Source organism: Hyperoodon ampullatus (assembly GCF_949752795.1).
Source record: "Hyperoodon ampullatus genome assembly, chromosome: 1".
NCBI lineage: Eukaryota > Metazoa > Chordata > Mammalia > Artiodactyla > Ziphiidae > Hyperoodon > Hyperoodon ampullatus.
The window spans coordinates 215,877,410-215,899,700 of record NC_136914.1 but is presented as its reverse complement, the minus strand read 5'-3'; the positions used below and the strand labels follow the sequence as shown (position 1 = coordinate 215,899,700).

Here is a 22,291-nt window from a genome sequence, read left to right as displayed (position 1 = left end):
TCAATCACATTTAAAAAGGGAGAGAGAAGAAACCCTTTGTATTGCAAGGTAATCATTTGGACATGATTACTTTCCTAACAGGCTTTGAACCGGGGCAAAGGATCAGTTTTATTCTTTGGATCTCTTAGGTCAATTGTATTTGTATAATGGACTTTATTTTCTCAGCATATTTCTACATCTTTGTTGTCTCTCAGATGAGGCAATGAAAGGATGCAGTCCTAATTTACCATTCAGTTGCTTTAGAGACAAGGTTATCAAATAGCCAAGCTGGCATTCCGTTTTAGAGATTGAGGGGCCTCACTTGTATTTTCACCCCAGAAAGAGGTCTTCCTAATCCACCTGAAGAGAGATAACAAAAGTGCCTGGATTGTGCTAGATATTTAGTCCGGGAGTTCATTTAATCTTGACAACAACCCAGTGTGGTAGACATTAGTATCCTCTTTTTACAAATAAGACTCACAGAGGCTAACTCACTTGCCTGAGACCACAAAACTAGTTAACGTTCGAGCTAGAATTCAGACCCAACACTGAATACAGACCATCCCAGACACTTCAAGAAAGAATTTTGAATCTGTCCTAGTACTGAGGAGGAGTTGATTTCAGTATTTTTGTTGTTGTTTGTTTTGTTTTTTAACTATTCATTGAAAAGTGATAACTGAAAATTTAGGCATTCTACTGACAAAGAAAATGTTTACATGTAAAATCCATGTGAGAGAATTCAGGATTTATTCCCTGTACTGTGCAAATATGCCCCTTTAAGAACCCCCCCCCCTTTTAAAAATAATTTTTGTCATCATTTGGGACGGGGCATGAAAATTTACTTCTGCAGTGGCACTCTTTTTTATTTATCTGGCGTATGAGTTTAAGATCTGTTATGATTTAAACCTTTATGAAGTGGTTACACTTTAATGACAGGTCTTTGAAAGGTTTTGTGAGAGTTGATAGTAATTTGTATGCCAAGAGATAAAAACAAGACATTTGCCGTATGTCTGTTTCAAGAGTTATACTTTACGTGAAAAAGTATCTCCTTTTTTCTGTTAGAGTGATAAATCTGAATGGAAGACGATTGAGAATTCAGCTGAATCCTTGGAAGCAAAATAGTTACCCAGTAGTTGAGAGTCCCATGAACTATTTGTTTGAATCTTCTGTGCTGTTAAAACTGCCTGAGTGTAAAAGTAGATTAAATTGATACAGAATGACCCTTCAGAGACTCAGTATTTTCTCTTTCTTATGTGTTTCCTTTTTCATTCTAGAACCTAGACATTGTTTTATTAACTTCTTAGAATTATAATTTATTGACATATGCTTTAAAAGCAGAAATTGAGTAATAGTACTCTACTTCTAACTCAGTTACTTCATAACCGAGCCAAATGTTACTTGCGTTACTTTACACTCAGGTGTGTTTGTGTGGGGGAGAAGAAGAGAGGAGGGGAAGGGGAGACAATGAGTGTGAATAAGAACATGCACTTTCCCTTGTGAGTGTTTAGCATGGTACTGATGAAGTTAGTGGAATCATCAATTATGGTTGTGATTTTTAAAGGTGACGGATGGTAAAATATGAAATCTGGCTCTAGATCTTCAACAGCCTCATTGCTGCTTCTAATTGAGATGGACAGTAAGCTGTTGGTCCCTGTAATCTGTGCAGTAATCCGTGCCCTGTAACCGAAATCTGTGCCCTGTAACTGTAAACAAATTGGTTTGAAATCTGGTATTCAAGCAAATGACCAGAAAGTTACACCTCTAACACACTCTGTGCTGAGTTTGTTGTACATCGAAGTTCCCCTTGCAAACGGCTCAGTAACTTATTTAATATAAAAGTTGTTCTAGTTTTAGAAATCTTGACCTCTCAAATATAAATCAGAGTTTGGGGATAAATCTTTAATACTCTAGTCATAATTGCCTGGGTCCCTGATATTCAGAATTCAATTGCCACGTCTCAAAGCAAGCCAAGTAAAGGTGATCTGTACAATGGCCCATCAAAAATGATGATTTTTAGTCACCTTCTGGAAGTCCTTAGCATGTAGAGTTTTGGTTACTTTGACCAAAGGAGCTGTATTGTATTTCATGAACACAGAAACCAAATTTTGTAAACTCAAGTGGCTTTCTGACAGAAATATTTGGATGCTGCAATAATAGAACAACTTTTTTTTTAACATCTTCATTGAAGTATAATTGCTTTACAGTGGTTTGTTACTTTCTGCTGTATAACAAAGTGAATCAGCTATACGTATACATATATCCCCATATCCCCTCCCTCTTGCATCTCCCTCCCACCTTCCCTGTCCCACCGAAGACCATTTTAAAAATTTGAATAATCTCAGAATATCCAGGGTATTTGGTTGGCATAAACAAATAGTTCTACTTTCAGGCATGAATTTTTGAAAGCTTGAGTTTATACGCTAATTGCTCTTAGACTCTCTGTACTTGTTACTCTAATTCTACCCATGTTTAAGATGTTTCCCCAGCCAGAGGAATAGTACACTTTTCTGGGGTAATAGAAGTAGGAAGCCAGGATGCTAGGTGGTGTCAGCTTTTAAAAAGGAAGGGAAAGCAGGTCAAATCTCTGTAACCTATGAGAAAGTAGGTAAAGCTGGAGAGCGGGCCTGGTACTGAAAAGAGACCTGGAGGAGGAGGAGAGGGTAGAGGTTTGACTTGACAGAAACAGGAGTTTCCCATATAAACTGTTCTATATAGGTTCCTTAGACAGTCTACAAAAGCCCCTGTTGTAGCTGACCGGGTGCATGTTTTCAATTTTTAAAAAATATAGGCAAGGGCCTCCCTGGTGGCGCAGTGGTTGAGAGTCCGCCTGCTGATGCAGGGGATACGGGTTCGTGCCCCGGTCTGGGAGGATCCCATATGCCGCGGAGCGGCTGGGCCCGTGAGCCATGGCCGCTGAGCCTGCGCATCCGGAGCCTGTGCTCCGCAACGGGAGAGGCCACAACAGTGAGAGGCCCGCGTACCGCAAAAAAAAAAAAAAAAAAAAAAAAAAAAAAAAAAAAAATATAGGCAACAAAACCACTGCAGATCAGTGCAGTAGTAATTGACTACTACAATGAATAGGAAATGCCCTTCCAAGAAACGTTTAACGACAGGGATTAAACTATGTAGATGGCTCCTTCTTCAAGGCACCCCCCTTTTGGAATCAGATGCTATTTGCCACTAGCCGTCTGGCATCTTTTTCTTCTCAAAAAAAAATCGCTCCTAGAGAAGGCTCTTCTGTTGTTCCAGGCCATCACTGCCCTGAGGTAATCTGGCCCCTAACCATCTGAAAAGAGCTGTGTTAAGTGTACTTTCCCTTCCTCGTTTAACCTTGTTGTCCTGGGTCTTTGGTGGCTGGCTCTGGGCCTTATCCACTGCACAGGAGAATGAAGGAAGGGAGAAAGGAGATTTAGGTTTCAGTTCTCCCAGATAGGTGGGAAAGTATTAGTCCAGAGACCTTTCCCCTTGAATCTTGGCTGGTCCTGGGGCCAGGCAGACAGCAAGGCTGGGCTGAGCTAGCCCAGGAATTTAGAGCTTGCATGTGTGCTGCCCAAGTCAGACCTGTTTCTGTACTTCTCACCATTTTGGCCATTGTGTGTAGGATTTCAGAACTAGGGCATTCTGTCTTTCATTATTATCTGTGAGGGGTCAGTCTAAGCAGTCTCTCCAAGTGACAAGTGTGCTTATCTCAACAGCAGATTTCCCTGAGAAAAGCAGGGAGAACTTTATGATTTATTTTCAGGGCCTCAGCCTTCATTTAGCAATTTCTGAAGTGCCTTCTTTCTCAACATTCAAACTTTGATTAGGTAAATACAATGTATCCATGGGAGAGGTTTGTTTTCTGACCCCCTAGTTTTGTACTTTATGGCCTTGAGAGTACTTGAGTTTGGGGAATATGGATAATGTTGAAGTATCCTTTGAAAGGAGAAGCACTTAATGGTTTACAAATACAAGTATCTTTATGGAAGTTTCTTGTAAATGGTATGTTTTTTAGCAAGCAATCAAACTTTGAAGTAATTTGAAACTTGCTTCACTTTTAAACATTTGACTTTAAGTTTGTTGTTGTTTTTTTAGGGAAAAAACCTTCGTCTTCTGATAATATTCATGAAATTGGGATTATTTTTAAAAGGGCTTGGATGGATCCATGTGGATTAAATATTACTTGCTTTCAAGTTTTCAGCCACATCATAGCATTAATTAGCACATCCAAATGCTTTTTATACCGTTTACCATTTATTAACTTTGACTATTTAGGGCATGAAATCGGTAATGGAATTGATGTTATGCTGCTTTCTTTTAAGATATCTTTCAGCTGAATGAACCAAGATTCCCTCCCTCTTCACATAGACTGAAACTTGTCAAAGAGCTGTAATACTGAACTTTTTTCACTTCCTCAAATATGTTATGCTAGCCCTCATCTCCTCCCTTCAAACCTGCCGCTCTCAGATATATTGCCTCCACTTCTGACCTGGCCTAGCAAACTACTACTAATCCTTCAGGTGTCAAATTAAACTTGTTTTTTAGGAATGCCTTCTCTGCTCTCTAAATGTTAGTTAGGTGAGTCCTATTAAGTCACACAAGTAATTATTTGTTCATGCCTACCTTTTCTACTACTATGAGGCCAGGGAAGCTCATCTAAGTTGTTCACAGTGCCTAAGCACTTGAATGAGTGAGTGAATCACTTAATGCATTTTTTTCCATTACTTTTCTTCCTCAGCAGTCTTGTAATAGGTTATGTTAAATATGTGTTTTTTTAGGTCAGTATTGGTTTTCTGAAAATATTACCATCATTTCATTTTGGGGAAAGGAGGTAGAGAATACACCAATATGCCTGAATATCATGGGCATCTTTTTTTTATTTTAATATAATGAGAATTCTGGTAGAATAGGTATTGGCTTACGTTATGGACCAGGAATGGTTATCCCATTATGGAATGGGAATGGTTATCTGCATCTAAAAACCTACTGTTAAAAAGTTCAGTTTTATACAGGTGTTGTGTACATGTATAGGTTATTGTGTCACTTTTCCCTTTCCTGTCCCCCTACTCTACTAAAAAAGCTAGGAAATAGTCCTCATGATGTCTTTTTCAGAAGATTTTTTGATGAAGGAATACTCAAAAGTATACCTGGTCACAGTTATTCAGGGTCTTTCACTTAGTGATCCTTTTACTCTTTCTTGCATTTTTGGTTTTTTGCTCAATGTTACAAGCTCAAGTAAGAGAGAACAGTTTGTAAAAGAGTTATATTGATGTGTTATTAAAATATATCCTCTTCTTATCCATTGTATAAAATTATGTCCATGTTAGGAAGGGATTAAAAAATCAATATGTTGTTCCCCACCCTGCCCCCCGCAAGGTGAAAATAAGGCATCCCAGCTGGGTCCAGGAAAGGCTAAAAGGATGTCAGAGTGTGAGAGCTCTTAAAGGCTATCTTGGTGTTTTTACTAAATTGCTCTCCACCAGATAGGTACACATACAGCTAGAATTTTTTTTTTAATACAACAGCTTTCTTTTATTAATTAATTTTTTATTTATTTTTGCTGTGTTGGGTCTTCGTTTCTGTGCGAGGGCTATCTCTAGTTGTGGCAAGTGGGGGCCACTCCTCATCGCGGTGCGCGGGCCTCTCACTGTCGCGGCCTCTCTTGTTGCGGAGTACAAGCTCCAGACGCACAGGCTCAGTAGTTGTGGCTCATGGGCCTAGTTGCTCCACGGCATGTGGGACCCTCCCAGACCAGGGCCCGAACCCGTGTCCCCTGCATTGGCAGGCAGATTCTCAACCACTGTGCCACCAGGGAAGCTCACAGCTAGAATTTTTTAACCTGTGCCTAACATGATTGGTGAAGTTAAATGCAGGCTGTCTGCAATCTTGTATGTGTTGACTAGTGATTAAGCTCATGTAATTGCTGTTTAGTATGTGTCAGCAATTCTTGACAATTGATAAACTTTTTTTTGGTATGTCATGCAAAAAAATACTAAAAATAGTATTTCTCTTCCAATAGAAGTTTATCTTTTGGTTTCAACAAAATTCAGGCCAATTGACACAGGCTAAGCCACAGAGAAAGCACTTTACATCCTACTTTTTTTTTTCTATTCCTATGATAGATTGGTTTATTGATTATCTATGTTGACAACAATATTAAAGAATTTCTTCATAACAGTTCAGAGTATAATCAACTACTAAAATATGAGTTGCAGATAATAAAGCCCACTTTATTTAGCACATGGAGGGTGCTACAAGGGCAGGGAGCAGGGGTGTGCTCCTGGCCCAGCAAGGATGGCCTCCAACAGTTCTCCACTCCTCCCAGACTCTCCGAAGCCCACCGCACTGCTCCTGGGAGTTGGGACAGCAGCTCAAGCCTGGGGACGCAGCTTATGAGTTTGGAGGTGCCTGGGCCTGCACCCTTCAGAGACCTTCTCTGTCGCTAACACTCCAGGACCTGCAGCTGCCAGCCTGGGGCGTCCTCTTGTTATGGAGCAAGGGCTCATGTGGACTATGAGGACTATTTCCTAGCTTTTTTAATAGAGTAAGGGGACAGGAAAGGGAGAAGTGACACAATAACCTGTACACATATGTACACAACACATGTATAAAACTGAACTTTTTAACAGTAGGCTTTTAGATGCAGATAACCATTCCCATTCCATAATGGGAAAACCATTCCTGGTCCATAATGTAAAGGTGCAGAAGGAGGTGAAAGCCCAACACTGACAGCACGTGTTTGAATCAAAGTAAGGGTTTATTTGCAGGGTGCCAAGCAAGAGAGTGGGAAACAAGTCTCTGATCCACTCCAATTTGGACTTTGATTGAGGGGCTTTTTTAAAGGGGAAGAACAAAGAGGCTGGGATTAATCATCAACTTGTGACATTTCTTTTTTATTAATATGTGATATTTTTTAATTGAGGGGTAGTTGATATACAGTATTATATAAGTTTCAGGTGTACAACATAGTGATTCATAATTTTATAGGTTATATTCCATTTATAGTTATTCTAAAATATTGGCTATATTCCTTGTGCTGTACAATATATCTTTGTAGCTTATTTATTTTGTACATAGTAGTTTGTTGCTTTTAACCCCCTACCCCTATCTTGTCCCTTCCCTCTTCCTTCTCCCCACTGGTAACCCCTAGGTTACTCTATGTGACATTTCTTTTTTTTTCTTTTTTTGTAATTGAAATATAGTTGATTTACAATATTGTGTTAGTTTCAGGTGTACAGCACAGTGATTCAGTTTTATGTATGTATTTTTTCAGATTATTTTCCATTATAGGTTATTGCAAGATATTGAATATAGTTCCCTGTGCTATACAGTAAATGTCTGTTGCTTATCTATTTTGTGTGCAGTAGTTTGTATCTCTCAATCCCATACTGTATGTGACATTTCTTTTTCTTTTTTTTAAATTAATTAATTTATTTTTGGCTGTGTTAGGTCTTCATTGCTGTGCACAGGCTTTCTCTAGTTGCGGTGAGCATGGGGCTCCTCTTGGTTGCGGTGTGCGGGCTTCTCATTGCAGTGGCTTCTCTTGTTGCAGAGCACGGGCTCTAGGTGCGCGGGCTTCAGTAGTTGTGGCACACGGGCTCAGCAGTTGTGGCTCACGGGCTCTAGAGCAGAGGTTGTGGCGCACGGGCTTAGTTGCTCCATGGCATGTGGGATTTTCCCCGACCATGGCTCAAACCGGTGTCCCCTGCATTGGCAGGCAGATTCTTAACCACTGTGCCACCAGGGAAGTCCTATGTGACATTTCTTTATCATGGTTTAAGCAGTCAGGATGTCTCTGTTTTATGATTCTCAGGCCAGGTGGTCCATAGTTCAGGGGTCTGTTAGCTCATGTTGCGCTGGAGAAACAACTTGAGTTGGTATGTTAATGATGATATCTACAGCAGCAATTTTGGTACATTAATGATGTTAACAATAGTAATCTTAGCCATCTGACTCTAGTTGATTAATGTTCAGTTAGCACAGGATTGGGGTAAGAGGTGACAAAGAAAGGAAATAAAATTTTAGATAGAGTAACTGTAAACTCAGTAAGGGAACTCTGTTTTAGGGGGACTTGGCTTTACTCTGTAGGACGATGGTGAGGATAGCACCACACTTCTGAAGCCCTGAGCCCCCATCACCTCCTGGACAGGCCCCTATCTGCAGAAGGGGCAGCCTCTGGTGTCAGGAGGAGCTGCTGGTATAGCACTGGCCCAGGTGCTCCTCCCCTTCTCTGACCCATCTTGCAGGTGCTAAGTCCCTGCAAGGGCGGGCGGCAGAGGCCCCCGGCTAGGCTCGGGCAGATCCCATCCTACATTTATAATGTATTTGTAGCTTTGTAGTTAATAGATACAGCACTTTGAGTTTAATGAGATATTGTATATGATGGTCTCTAACACGGTGCCTAGTAAGCCAGAACCCGTTTGAAACAGATACCTACTAAAACTCACTTAAGCAAAAAAGGTGTGCTTATTTTGAGGATTCCATGGTATTTCATGCCACAGTCAGGTGTCAGGGCCACTGTTCATGGTTGTGTGGGCTAGGCTCTGCATAGCTTTTAGTAGGAGTACAGCCAGGCCTTAGCAACAAACTGGAACTAGAAACTAAATCACTGTCAGGCCTCTCTCTCTTTGCAGACAAAATGAGTTCTGTAGATGTTAATTTTTCCTTAATCATAGCTTATCTTTTGGAATAGAGGAGTACCCATATTTTGGTGGACTTAAAAACATCTAATTGGCTTTTTATGAGCAAGGAAAAGTTATTACATGATTGTTAGAATTGACTGAAGGTCTCCCATCCATAATCTATTCCTGTATTTGTTATCAGACATTTTACCTCCACTTTCATCCTGCTTTTCTTTTTTTTAATAAAGATTTCATGATCAGCAACCCAAAGGAAAATATAATATTGTTCCATGTTCACTTTTTCTTCACTATGCTTTTATTTGTCCATAAGAAATACAATTTTTTCTCTCTCTGCTATTCCTTTTTTCAGCCCCTTCCTTTTCCTTTCATTTGATATGTCTTTAGTCTACTACATAGAGGAAACCTTCTAGCAGGATGAAAACATAATTTTGTGAAAAGGTAGATATTTACCACCATTGGTATGATTTCTGTTCTTTGGAAGTAAAGACCATGCTTGAGCCCATTCTTCTAGTGGGTTGGAACTGGCTGCTGTTCTCTTACTGAATGTCAACATCAGTCAGTCTTTGTCTTTTCTAATGGGATAGTTTTTAAAGTCATATGATCATAAAATTAGCTTCTCAGTCTTGATCCTGTAAAAGTAAATTAAGGTTTGAACGATACAAGATAGTTTAAATATTCTAATGCCCTGAATTGATGTTTGTTTCATAATATGTTTGCCTTGTTTCCTCAGCTGTATATTGAGTTCATTCACAGCAGATTGGCTTTTAAATTTCCTTTTGTATCCTGTTTTAACTAGTAGTGCTGGGTCTTACTAATAAGTATAATAATAAATACTGAAACTTTTCATAGCTCTGCATCTGAGAAAGACATTGTTGAAGACATCATATTTCACCTCTAAATATTTCAGTATGAATCTTCTAAAAATAGAACATTTTACATAACTACAATAACCACCATCACACATAAGAAAATTAATAATTCCTTAATTTCACCAAAGTTTCAGTCTATATTAAAATGTTCCCAGTGTCCCATAAATGTTTTTGTAGATTTTTTGTCCCTGAACTAGGATCTTACCAAGATTCAGACATTACATTCGGTTGTTCCAACTCTTTAGTCTTTCTTTGTCTCTCTCTCTCTCTCTCTCTTTTTTAATCTAAATGTTTCTCTCCCCTTTTGGGTGATTTTTCAAATCTGCTCATTCCTTCTACATTTATTAACTGGCTTCTTTTTAGGCAGGAGTAGGGTGGAGGGGTAAAGAAAAACTTCGCTTTGACTGAGTGCTAAATAATTTAATATGTAAACAAATGGATAGGTGAATTTAAGAGCTAATTGCAGAAGCAGTACTTACATAAATCCTACATTTAAAGTGAAAGCTATGTTGTTGAAAGAAAAACCTCCAAGAAAAGCAAAAGGCTATACAAGACAGAAAATGTAAAGATGTCCAGGTTCTCAATAAATAATATTTATATAGTCACAATATTATAAACATGACTGACTTTCAGTCAACCTTGATAGCTTAAAAATAGTTTAAAAATTAATATAATAGTTATCAACTTTCATGGTAGAGTTTAGAAGGTAGAAGGTATAAAGGGGAGAAGTGAAGGGGAAGTCCTAGTATCAAGAGAGATATTGTCTGTAGTTGATGAAATAAGAAATATAGGGGTATACGTATATTAATTAAAGTTATAAAGAGGTTATGTAGAGGAACTAAAAATAATGATGTAACTCTACTGTAATTTGGGGGCAGGAGAATGGACTATCCTCCTTATCTATTATAGTAGGAAGTCAACACGTTGTCTAAAATTTGATATCTTAAGAAATGATGATGTTAATTTCTACAACTGATATCTGTCCTTAGGCTAATACCACACTGTCTTAATTACGCTAACATTATATAGTAAGCCTTGAAATTAGGTAGTATAAGTCCTTCAGCCTTGTTCTATTTAAGGATGGCTTGATTATTCTAGGTCTTTTACCTTTCCAAAGGCCTGCAAAGATTTTTACTGGGATTACTTTGAATCTGTAGATAAATTTGGGAGGAATTGGCATCTTAACAATAATGAGTTTTCCAATCCGTGAACATGGTGTCATTCTTCATTTATTTAGGTCTTCTTTAATTTCCCTTTGCAGAAGTTTTCAGCATACAGGTTTTGTATATCTTCAATTAAATGTAATCCTAAAAGAAGATGTGGTGTATATATATATATATATATATATATATATATATATATATATATATACCCCCCCCACACACACACAATGGAATACTACTTATCCATAAAAAAAAAAAGATGAAATCTTGCCATTTGTGACAACATGGATGGACCTTGAGGGCATTGTGCTAAATGAAGTAAGTCAGAGAAAGACAAGACCTTATGATTTTACTCATACTGTGGAATATAAACAAATAAAAACAAAATAAATGAACAAACCAAACAAAAACAAACATGTTGATATAGAGAACAAAGTACTGGTTACCAGAGAGGAAGGGGCCAGGAGGAGAGGTGGTGGTGAAATGGATAAAGGGGATTAGTTGTATGGTGATAGATGGAAACTAAATTTTTGATGAGTGCACACTGTAGTGTATACAGAAGTAGAAATATAATGTACACGTGAAACTTATATAATGTTATAAACCAGTTACCTCAATAAAAGATAAATTTTAAAAATTTAATCCTAAGTATTTTTATGCTATTACAAATTAATTTGGTTTCTTTATTTTCTAATTATTTGTTGGTAATATATAGAAACATATTTGCCTTTTGTATATTGACCTTGTAGTCTGTGACCTAATTTCACTTATTAGTTCTAAACGTTGTTTTGTAGATTTCTTGGGATTATCCATGTATAGGGTCATATTATATGCAAATAAAGACCATTTTTCTTCTCCCTTTCCATTCTTTATGTCTTCCCTTTTTCTTACATCATGACCCTAACTATACCCCCCAGTATAATAATGAATTGAAGTGGTAAGAACAGAAATCCTTGCTTTGTTCCTGATCTTGGGTAGAAAACAGGTCTTTCACCCTTGAGTATTATGTTATTTATAGATTTTTGTAGATGCCAATAATCAGATTTAGGATGTTCCCTTGTAGCTCTATTTTGTTGGGGGCTTTTATCATAAATGGATGTTGATTTTTTTTGCGGCTATTAAAGTATTTATATGGTTTTCTCCTTTCTTTTCTTAATATGGTGACTTATACTAATTGACTCCTGGGTGCTTGAATCAACCTTGAATTCCTAGAATCAACTCCACTTGGTTATGATTATTATCCTTTTCATATATTATTGGGTTGAATTCCCTAAAATTTTGTTAAGAAATTTTGCATCCATATTTGAACATTAGAAATATTAGTCTGTAGTTCTGCTTTCTTGTCTGGGTTTGGGAATTAGGGTTACACTGGCCTTAACACATGATTTAGGAAGCATACCCTCCTTCTCTATTTCTAAAAGATTCCAAGTAAGATTGTTATTTCAACAATTCACAATGAAGCAGTCTAGACCTGGAGGGATTTTTTTTGTGCAAAGGTTTATGAATTTGATGTTTTTAATTGATATAGGGGTGTTCAAATTTTCTATTTCTTTAGTCAGTTTTTCTCATTTGTTATCTTTCAAGGAAATTTTTCCTTTTCATCTAGGTTGTCAAATGTATTGACATAAAGTTGTGTATAATGTTGCCTACTCTCTTAATGTCTCTATATTCTATAGTGATATTCCCCTTTTATTTTGATTTTGGTAGTACACATTTTTCTTTATCAGTCTATCCTAGAGGCTTATCAGTTTTATTGACTATTTCACTGAATCAGCTTTCATGATTTCTCTGTTTTCGTTTCTATTACATTGATTTCTGTTCTTCTTTCCTTCTACTTTGGGGTTTCTAGTTTTTTAAGGAAGGAACTGAGATCACTAATTTTAGAATTTTTTTCCTGATATAAGTATTTAAAGCTATAAATTTCCTCTAAACACTGTTTTAGTTGCATCCCACAAGTTTTGATAGATTGTATTTTCATCATCATTCCACTCAGAATATTTTTTTTAATATAAATTAATTTTTTTATGGCTGTGTCGGGTCTTGGTTGCTGCACGCGAGCTTTCTCTAGTTGTGGCGAGCAGGGGCTACTCTTCATTGCAGTGCAGGGGCTTCTCATTGCGGTGGCTTCTCTTGTTGCAGAGCACAGGCTCTAGGCGCACAGGCTTCAGTAGTTGTGGCACACGGGCTCATCAGTTGTGGCTCGCAGGCTCAGTAGTTGTGGCGCACGGGCTTAGTTGCTCCACAGCATGTGGAATCTTCCCGGACCAGGGCTCGAACCTGTGTCCCCTGCATTGGCAGGTTGATTCTCAACCACCGCACCACCAGGGAAGTCCCCAAAATACTTTTTAATTTCCCTTCTGATTTCTTCTTTGACCATGAATTACTTAAAGTGTGTTGTTTTACTTTCCAAATGTTTGGGGGTTTTTCTAGGTTTCTTATTGTTAATTGATTGCTAATTTAATTCCATTCAAAGAATGTATCTTGGATTTCAGTCTTTTTAAATGTATCAACGCTTGTTTTATGACCATAGCACATCCTGGACTTACCAGGTGTACCTGAAAAGAATGTGTATTCTGGCATTGTTAGGTATAGTGTTCTATAAATGTCATTTAAGTCAAGGTTGATCATGTTCAGATCGTCTATGTCTTCGTCTGTTTTTTCTAGTTATATTGGTTGCTGAGAGAAGGATGGAGAAACAGGTATACCTCTAATGGCAGGTCTGGTAAAGTATTAATTGCAAAGGGACATGCATTCAAGTCAAGGAGAATTTGATACTATATTTTATAACCTACCACAGGGTTCATTTTAATTATTCTTTGTGCTTTTGTATATTTTTTAAATTTTCTGTAATAAAACCTTAAAAACCAAATCATCTTTGGTAATGATGTCAGAGTTTAACAAGTGCATGCCACATGCTATACCAGATGTAGGAAAAATATTTAGGATTTCTATTTGTTTATTTTCACCTCATCATTTAAGGTTCGATGGCACAAATGTGCAGTCTGAGCATATGTTAATTTATATTGTCACAATAAAAGATTTCCTCCCTCCTTTATTAGTCTGTAATAATAATCACCATGGTATAAAAGTCAGCGTCCACTGTAGTGCTCTCAATGTGTTAAGTGTTTTCTCACTCCACTACTGTGAACCCATTGAATCTGTTTTCATTTTCTTATCTTTATCAAAGGTTGAATTAATAAAGGGGAATTTACAAAGTGTCGGACTTACACTTCGTCTTGTCCAGTCAACTGACGGGTATGCTGGGCATGTCCTAATTGAGACCGTGGCCCCCAACTCACCTGCTGCAATCGCTGATCTTCAGCGGGGAGATCGACTGATTGCTATTGGAGGTAATTATGCTGATGTGCAACATACCTGACATGTACAGAGAAAACCAGAGAACAGATGTGGGGATTTTTCCTCTCTTCCTTCTTTATTTCTTTTTTTTTTATTATTATTTTTTATTTTTGGCTGTGTTGGGTCTTCATGGCTGCGTGCGGGCTTTCTCTAGTTGCAGTGAGCGGGGTCTACTCTTCGTTGCGGTGCGTGGTCTTCTCATTGCAGTGGCTTCTCTTGTTGTGGAGCACGGGCTCTAGGTGCGCGGGCTCAGTAGTTGTGGCTCGTGGGCTCTAGAGCGCAGGCTCAGTAGTTGTGGCACATGGACTTAGTTGCTCCACGGCATGTGGGATCTTCCCAGGCCAGGGCTCGAACCTGGGCATGTCCCCTGCAATGGCAGGTGGATTCTTAACTACTGCGCCACCAGGGAAGTCCCTCTTCCTTCTTTATTTCTATAAGCACGTTACTTTTACAATGGAAAGAAAGTAATAACTATACTATAAATAAAAATGTGAAGGAAGCCTTAAAAAATTAAAACACGTCATTTTAGTTCTAATTATAAATCTTGAAAATATTTCATCTTTAGACCATTTTCCTCCTTCTACTTCTATTTTTTTTTATTGAATGTGAAAGAAAGGGCAGGTCAACAGTTATCTTTCTGTGTGGCCACCACCATTACTACTCTGAGCCTAAAACTGACAATGTTAGCACTACTGCCCCCATCACTTAGGACTAGATAATTAACAGGAGAGAGATTCCTTGTCTAAGAGGGAATACCTGAACTGTCCTGTGGCCCCATATTGGTTGCCCCTATTGTTCCTGACTGGCCAGCCATTTGTTAGTAGATTGTCATTCAGAGTGCAGCCCAAATCACTGTCACTGGCAGAAAAATGTGTCACCTGCATGCCTTCCTATCAGTTGGATTGATAAAAACAAAAACTCTCTACTGTTAGGCAGATTATTTGCTTGCATGTTTATAAATAAGCACTAAGACTCACTGTGGACACCAGTGGGGGAGAAGTCCAAACCTTTTCAGACCTTTGTAGTACCTGGCCCACCCATTCTAGGCTTGTCAAGAGATTTCTTGAACCCATGGTTGGTTACAGTTGAGCTTTTAAAGGCAACATGGAATATTCTCTCACAGCTAAAACAATAAATAACAAGGTAGATTAGTTCCTAAATTAAGGAGCAGTTGTCTTTGGTTATATGTTGAAGAAACTCTACCTTTAATTCATATCCATCATGACAATAAAATAATGAAAATTATTTAATTGCATACCTGGAAGCCCCACTAAGTCAATATTTCACATGGAAATCCCTCTGATTATGTCATAAACAGTGCTTTTCAAACTCTCTTGTGTATTCCAATCACCCAGGCGTGGTGTTAAAATGTGGATTCTGATTCAGTAGACCTGGGGTGGGGCTCCAGGTTCTGTATTTCTAACAAGCTCCCAGATGATGATACTGGTTCATAGACACTTAGGATAATAAGGCTATACAATAAACCTCATCTGTTACATAGTTATTTAACATAAACATAACAGTCATCCCTCAGCTAAAAATCATAATTCAGTATGAATTTTTTATATGTATACATATACCCTGTTTGGTTTTACCTACAGCATAAAATTGTTTTCTTTTTTACGTCCTTTTATGAAAGATTTTTGTTTTCAATTATATAAGTAGTAAATATGTTATCAAAAATAAATAAATAAATCCAAGCAATATGAATACAGGCAGGGTGAAAAAGCAAAAGTCATCTCTTCGTGTCTAACATTTGTAAAAATAATAATAATATTCATTGAGATAAGGGGAGGGTATGATACACATTCTTTTTTTATAGCTATACTTTATTTGTATGGGTATACAACATTTAAAAAACATTTAGTGGGCTTCCCTGGTGGCGCAGTGCTTGAGAGTCCGCCTGCCGATGCAGGGGACATGGGTTCGTGCCCTGGTCCGGGAAGATCCCACATGCCGCGGAGCGGCTGGGCCCGTGAGCCATGGCCGCTGAGCCTGTGCATCCGGGAGAGGCCACAACAGTGAGAGGCCCACATACTGCAAAAAAAAAACAAAACATTTAGTAATGAGATTGGTGATAATTGAAATAAGATTGGCAAAACATTTGTTATATTTAAGCTCAATGATGGAGTTCATTTCACTATTTCCTCTGCTTTTGCGTATATTTGAAATATTCCAATAGAACAGTAATCCATATTTGGCTGAACAGTCCCAAGAGGCAGATGTTAAGTCACAAAGAATGATTTTAGATTGAGCTGAAGTGTTTTGCCTACCTCAGACCATTAGATGGACTTAATTTTTATTTATGTCAAACTACAGTTTTGCTGGGACATAGTGTGGTTAAAGGGAAGCAGCAGAAATTAAGCCTGGATGAATCATGAAGTCATACCAGAAAGCTCTGAATTGCAGTATGAGTTTGTAGGCTAAAGGTTTTTGAGCCAATGTTTTAGGAAAACTGGGGAGCAATATATGTTTGGTGATTAAAATAGGGAAGATCTAAGTGAGGGATCATAGTAAAAAGCTGTTTATTACTATAGTGGAAGCCAGTAGTCAGGAGGATCTGAACCAGGAATGAAAATGGACTGGAACTCTAATAGGATTGACAGCAGACTGAATCTATCTAGGGAGTCAACCATCTCCATGATTCAGATCGGGTTAACTGGGAAGGTGGCAAATTGATTCACATAGTCGTGAGAACAGGAAGATGAGAAGGTCAAAGAGAGATTTTAACTTCACTGAATTTGTAGTATCAATGAAACATCCAGGTGGTGATATCCAGAAGTAGCTGGGAATGTACAACTAGAGTGAAGAAGAGGGGATGCCAACCAAAGAAAACGTTGATAGTTGAAACTACTGAAATGGGTGTAATCTAGGGAAAGAACAAAAAGGCAGAGAAACTAATGACAAAACCATGGGAATGTTTGCATACAAGGGACAGATACAGGTGGCGGAAAAAAGAAAGCAGAGATGATCAGAGCCAAATTAGTACAGTGTTGTGAAAACCAAGGAAAACAAGGTTTTAAAGGAGAAGGAGGAAGGGAATTAAGATTTTAGCAAGGATAATTGATAGAGCAAAGTCCTGAAGGGGATAGGGAGTAGGGTCCAAAGTACAAGGGATACTTCCTCCTCTAAGATAGCTTAATCCTGAAAATGACTGGCAGGGAGAAGAGGTGGCTTCTTACTGATCTTCAGTAAATAGGTGATGTCATCTACAGAATAAAAGAGAGTAGGAAGGGTGGGTTTCAGGGGAATAAGAAAGGTTTGAAGCTGGTGTTTGGAGACTTAGTTGTTTAGAGACCAATTAAAAGAATGCTAAAGCAGCACTGAAAGCCTTGCTGCAGATAGATGGTATAACTCGGGAGTTGTATCCAGGTGATAAGCTCAGGAGCAGGAAAGGGCGATAAGGGGCTAGCAAAGCTGGGGATCAGAAAGACAGTAGACGGTAGAAGAGGCAAGGGCTGGGGCAAAAGAATAAAAAAGCTTGATGTGAACACCACTGAAGTCTTGAACTGAGGTTGGGGAGAAAAGCAAGTGGTATCAGGAGACCAGCTGGACCATGAGAGCAAAGGAGGAATGATTGGACATGGCAACTACCTCAAAACAGATTCAGTTAGCAGACAGGATTGTTAGAGGTGGAAATAGGAGATTGTGATCAGAGGTTAATTTCCAAGTAAAAGATCTTTGATGTGGAAAACTTCCAAGTGATGACCAGGTCTAAAGCATGGTCTTGCCTGGGCAGCCAAAGTAGGAGAATATAGAGGTTGAGGAACTCTGAAGTCAGGTTATTAGATGGGGCTGATGTTACTTTGATTTATTTAGGATGGCCTTAAGACCTTTGGAAAGCAAAGACCCCTTTTCACCTTTCTCTAACTCCTACAGAAAGGGTTGGCTTAGGTAAGTACTGTTTTGGGGAGGGTAGGGAAAAAACAGAGCCTTTAAAAGATACACCTAGAATATCCCTAGAAGAATACATCAGAAGCTTTGATTGCCTCAGGAAAGGGACAATACGTTTGGGAGATAGAGGTGGAAGGGAGATTTTTCACTGTACATCTTTCTGTACTTTTTGAATTTTGAACTAACTGATGTAGCACCTATTAGAAGATAAAATGAAAACTTAAGATATTGTTGATATAGATACAGATAGTAAACAACTTGTTTAACTTTAAAGCCTTCCTATTATGCCTTCCTTATTCTTTCTGGTCCTGAAAAAGATTAGTTTGATGGGTAGGGCTACTGAAAAGAATCTGTAAGCATCCACTATTCATAATAGTATTGGGGTGGCCAAAAAGTTTGTTCAGTTTTAAGTGAAAATAAAAGACATTTTTCATTTTCACCAAGACTTTTATTGAACAATGTATTCACTAACAGAACAAACTTTTTGGCCAGCCCAATATTTTGCTAAGTTTATTTCAAGCATTGGTCTCTTAATATGAATCATTCACCGTACAGCTTGTAATCCCTGATGCATTTTACAATTTCCCTCAATATAATCACAGTTTCCCATCATTTTAAGCCTGATTTAACCGTTAATAAAATCCTTTTCAATAGGTCTCACTCTGCTCACTTCAGTTCAAACTGAGGAAAAATGTCTTTTAAACCTAGGAAGGAATGGGAAGCAATTAGGAGTTAGCAGCTTGACACCCTCCTCAGGATTTTCATGTCATCATTTGGTTTGAAAAGGTAAACATTTCCAGGACATCGGAGCAGTCAGTGTTTAAGAATCAGTACACTGATGTATCCATAAGCCCGTAAGATATTTTAGAGGTTTCACTATTACTTTTCCATTAGTTAAGTAATCATGAATGAATGGCAATTACACTTAGTGAATTTAGGTAATTTTTACTTCAGTAATTTACATGTTTCCCTTTTAATATCTTAAAACAGGTGTGAAAATCACATCTACACTGCAAGTGTTGAAGCTTATCAAGCAGGCTGGTGACCGAGTCCTGGTATATTATGAAAGGCCTGTTGGCCAGAGTAACCAGGGTGCAGTGCTGCAAGATAACTTTGGACAATTGGAAGACAACTTTCTGTCAGGCTCATGCCAACCAAACTATGAAGAGGAAACAAGTGGGTTGGCAGTAGATGCTGAAAACAGAGACCTGGATTCTGAATTTGAAGACTTAGCAAGTGATGTGAGAGCACAAACTGAGGTCAAAGATGAGGCACAGTCGTTAAGTCACAGTCCCAAACGTACTCCAACAACACTTTCTGTGAAACCCCTTGGAACTATATCACCAGTTTTAAACCGTAAATTAGTTGTAGGAAGTTACCCACCACCCCCAAAACTTCCATCCAAAGAAGGAAATAAGCCCTTGGCCCTAAAATCTTCTGAGATAACAGAACCAGCACAAGTGTCAAAACCCACCCAAGGATCCACTTTCAAACCACCTGTGCCACCACGACCGCAAGTCAAAGTTCCTTTGCCTTCTGCTGATGCCCCAAATCAGGCAGAACCAGATATTCTCGTTGAAAAGCCAGAGAAGGTGCTGCCACCGCCTGCTGGAGATAAACCTGCTGAAAAGCAAGCGAAAAATCTGGATCACGTAGAAGAAGCAGCTGCAGCTAAGCAGTTTTTAGCAAAGCAAGAAGTGGCAAAAGATTTGACTTCAGAAAGTTCCTGCCCTCCTAAGGACAGTTCAGATGACCATCAAACATGGGAATCATCAGAAATTCTTTATCGTAATAAGCTCGGAAAATGGACAAGAACCAGAGCCAGCTGTCTCTTTGACATAGAAGCCTGCCACAGGTACTTAAACATAGCACTGTGGTGCAGGGATCCTTTCAAATTAGGGGGTCTCATCTGTTTGGGGCATGTCAGCTTAAAACTTGAAGAGGTGGCTTTAGGATGCTTAGCTACATCGAACATGGAATACCTTTCCAAATTCAGACTGGAAGCCCCATCACCTAAGGCCATGGTCACGAGAACCGCGCTACGTAATCTGAGTATGCAGAAGGGGTTCAATGACAAATTTTGTTTCGGTGATATTACTGTTCACTTCAAATATCTGAAAGAAGGAGAGCCAGACCACCAGGTAGTTACTAACTTAGAGAAAGAAAAAGAACTCCATTTGGTCGAAGAGGTTTCTGCCCTACCTAAAGAGGAGCACTTTGTTGGACAGATGGGTTTAACAGAAAATAAACATAGTTTCCAGGATACTCAGTTCCAGAACCCAACTTGGTGTGATTACTGTAAGAAAAAAGTTTGGACTAAAGCTGCTTCCCAGTGTATGTTCTGTGCTTATGTTTGCCATAAAAAATGTCAGGAAAAGTGTCTAGCCGAGACTCCTCTTTGTGGAGCAACTGATCAACGGATAGACCGGGCCCTGAAAAATCTCAGGCTGGAAGGACAAGAAACCCTCTTAGGCCTGCCCCCTCGTGTTGATGCTGAAGCTGGGAAGTCAGTCAACAGAACAACAGGCTTGACAAGACATATTATCAATACGAGCTCTCGTTTGTTAAATCTGCGTCAAGTCTCTAAAACTCGCCTTTCTGAGCCAGGAACTGATCTAGTAGAACCTTCACCAAAACACACACCCAACACATCAGACAACGAAGGCAGTGACACAGAGATCTGTGGCCCAAACAGCCCTTCTAAACGGGGCAACAACACAGGAATAAAATTAGTGAGAAAGGAGGGTGGTCTGGATGACAGCGTTTTCATTGCAGTTAAAGAAATCGGTCGTGATCTGTACAGGGGGTTGCCTACAGAGGAGAGGATCCAGAAACTAGAGTTCATGCTAGATAAACTGCAGAATGAAATTGATCAGGAGTTGGAACATAATAATTCCCTTGTTAGAGAGGAAAAAGAGACAACAGATACGAGGAAAAAATCACTTCTTTCTGCTGCTTTGGCTAAATCAGGTGAAAGACTGCAAGCTCTAACACTTCTTATGATCCACTACAGAGCAGGCATTGAAGATATTGAATCTTTAGAAAGTCTGTCCTTAGACCAGCACTCCAAAAAAATAAGCAAGTACACAGATGATACGGAAGAAGACCTTGATAGTGAAATAACCCAACTAATAGACTCTCAGCCATTCAGTAGCATATCAGATGACTTATTTGGCCCATCTGAGTCTGTGTAACAGTCTGTTTAAACTTTCAAGTGATTGAGGAAAAGTTGCATCTAAAGTACCACAGATAACCACATTTAAACCCTCATTATGCACTTTGGCCTGCTTCTTCACACTTATTTGCTTGTGTAAGAACTAGAGTGGAAAAGGTGGTTTTCCAGCAAAAACATAACCAGCTCACTAAATTGGTTGTTTCAGATTGCATTTATAGCTGTGCTTTTTGGGTTTATACTGGGAATTTATTTTTACTAATTTATTTTTAACTTTTTCTAATTATGTAATTATGTAAGCTGACTTTTCGTGTTTATGTAGGTGTGATGTCTCATTGTGTTTTTTTTCTTCCTCTTCCTAGTTTTTGAATTAGTGTTGAATAGGATACTGTCCAGATTCTTGAAATATTTTCATTTCCATCACAGTTATAACAACAAATTTGCTGCATGCCCAAATTGACAACAGCAATCATTGAGGGAACAGGTTTTGAATCTTTGTGTTATGAAGTTTGTCATATCTACTTGCTTGAGAGTTTTGTTATTTTGGGGTTTGGGGGAGTGCTTTTTGTTTTGATTTTGCCAAATGTAACATGAAAGCAGATGCCGCAGCTTTAGTTAGTTATGCTGATTTAGTAAAAAAAAAAAAAAAAGTTTTACATATAGTTTGTTTTTTATGCTTTTGTGAAATTTTTTTCTAAAGCTTATGTGCAATTTAAGTATAGTGAGAATATAGTGATTAATTTGAAGAGCTTGCATTGAAAAACAAAATGCAATAGGGAATAAATACAGAATGCAGTTGGTCAAGAATTTTGAGAGGATGACCAGATTACTAAAACAAACAAAAAAACACAGGAACCAGTTGGATTTTGAAATATAATCTTTCAAAATGTTGACACTTGCCTTTCAAATGGAAGTACTAAACATTTATGATTATTTTTCATCTTCAGTTCTCCCATAGGAAATAAAGCATGTAGATATTTGAAGTTTCAGAGGACTGTTCTTAAAATGACCCTGTTGATATCTGGTTTGGCTGTTTTGTTTTAGAAAAATAGTCATGCATGAGAATGCTGTAAGGGAGAGGAATCATGCAAAATAGATTTATTGCTTTGTCTGACATCCTACAGGCTTAAAGGAATGGTGATCGTTCTGAATGCTTCTGTAGTTCAGACTGTCTTATTAAAAAAAAATAGCTACAGCATAGCTACATAGGAATTGGAACCATTTCTCTTAAAATGA

At 38.4% G+C, this 22,291-nt stretch overlaps 1 protein-coding gene across 1 annotated transcript in view; it reads left to right on the top strand.

Moving 5' to 3' along the window:
- The window catches only part of PDZD8 (PDZ domain containing 8), a gene marked incomplete at its 5' end in the record, with an annotated part of 84,532 nt that extends 62,398 nt beyond the window's left edge, over positions 1–22,134 (top strand). Inside the window, 2 exons of the mRNA XM_079698083.1 lie at positions 13,820–13,982; positions 18,874–22,134. Of these exons, the coding sequence (XP_079554209.1) occupies positions 13,820–13,982; positions 18,874–21,077 (2,367 nt within the window). The 3' untranslated portion in view covers positions 21,078–22,134. The remainder of the gene's footprint in view (positions 1–13,819; positions 13,983–18,873) is intronic.
- Between the last annotated feature and the right edge of the window lie 157 nt (positions 22,135–22,291).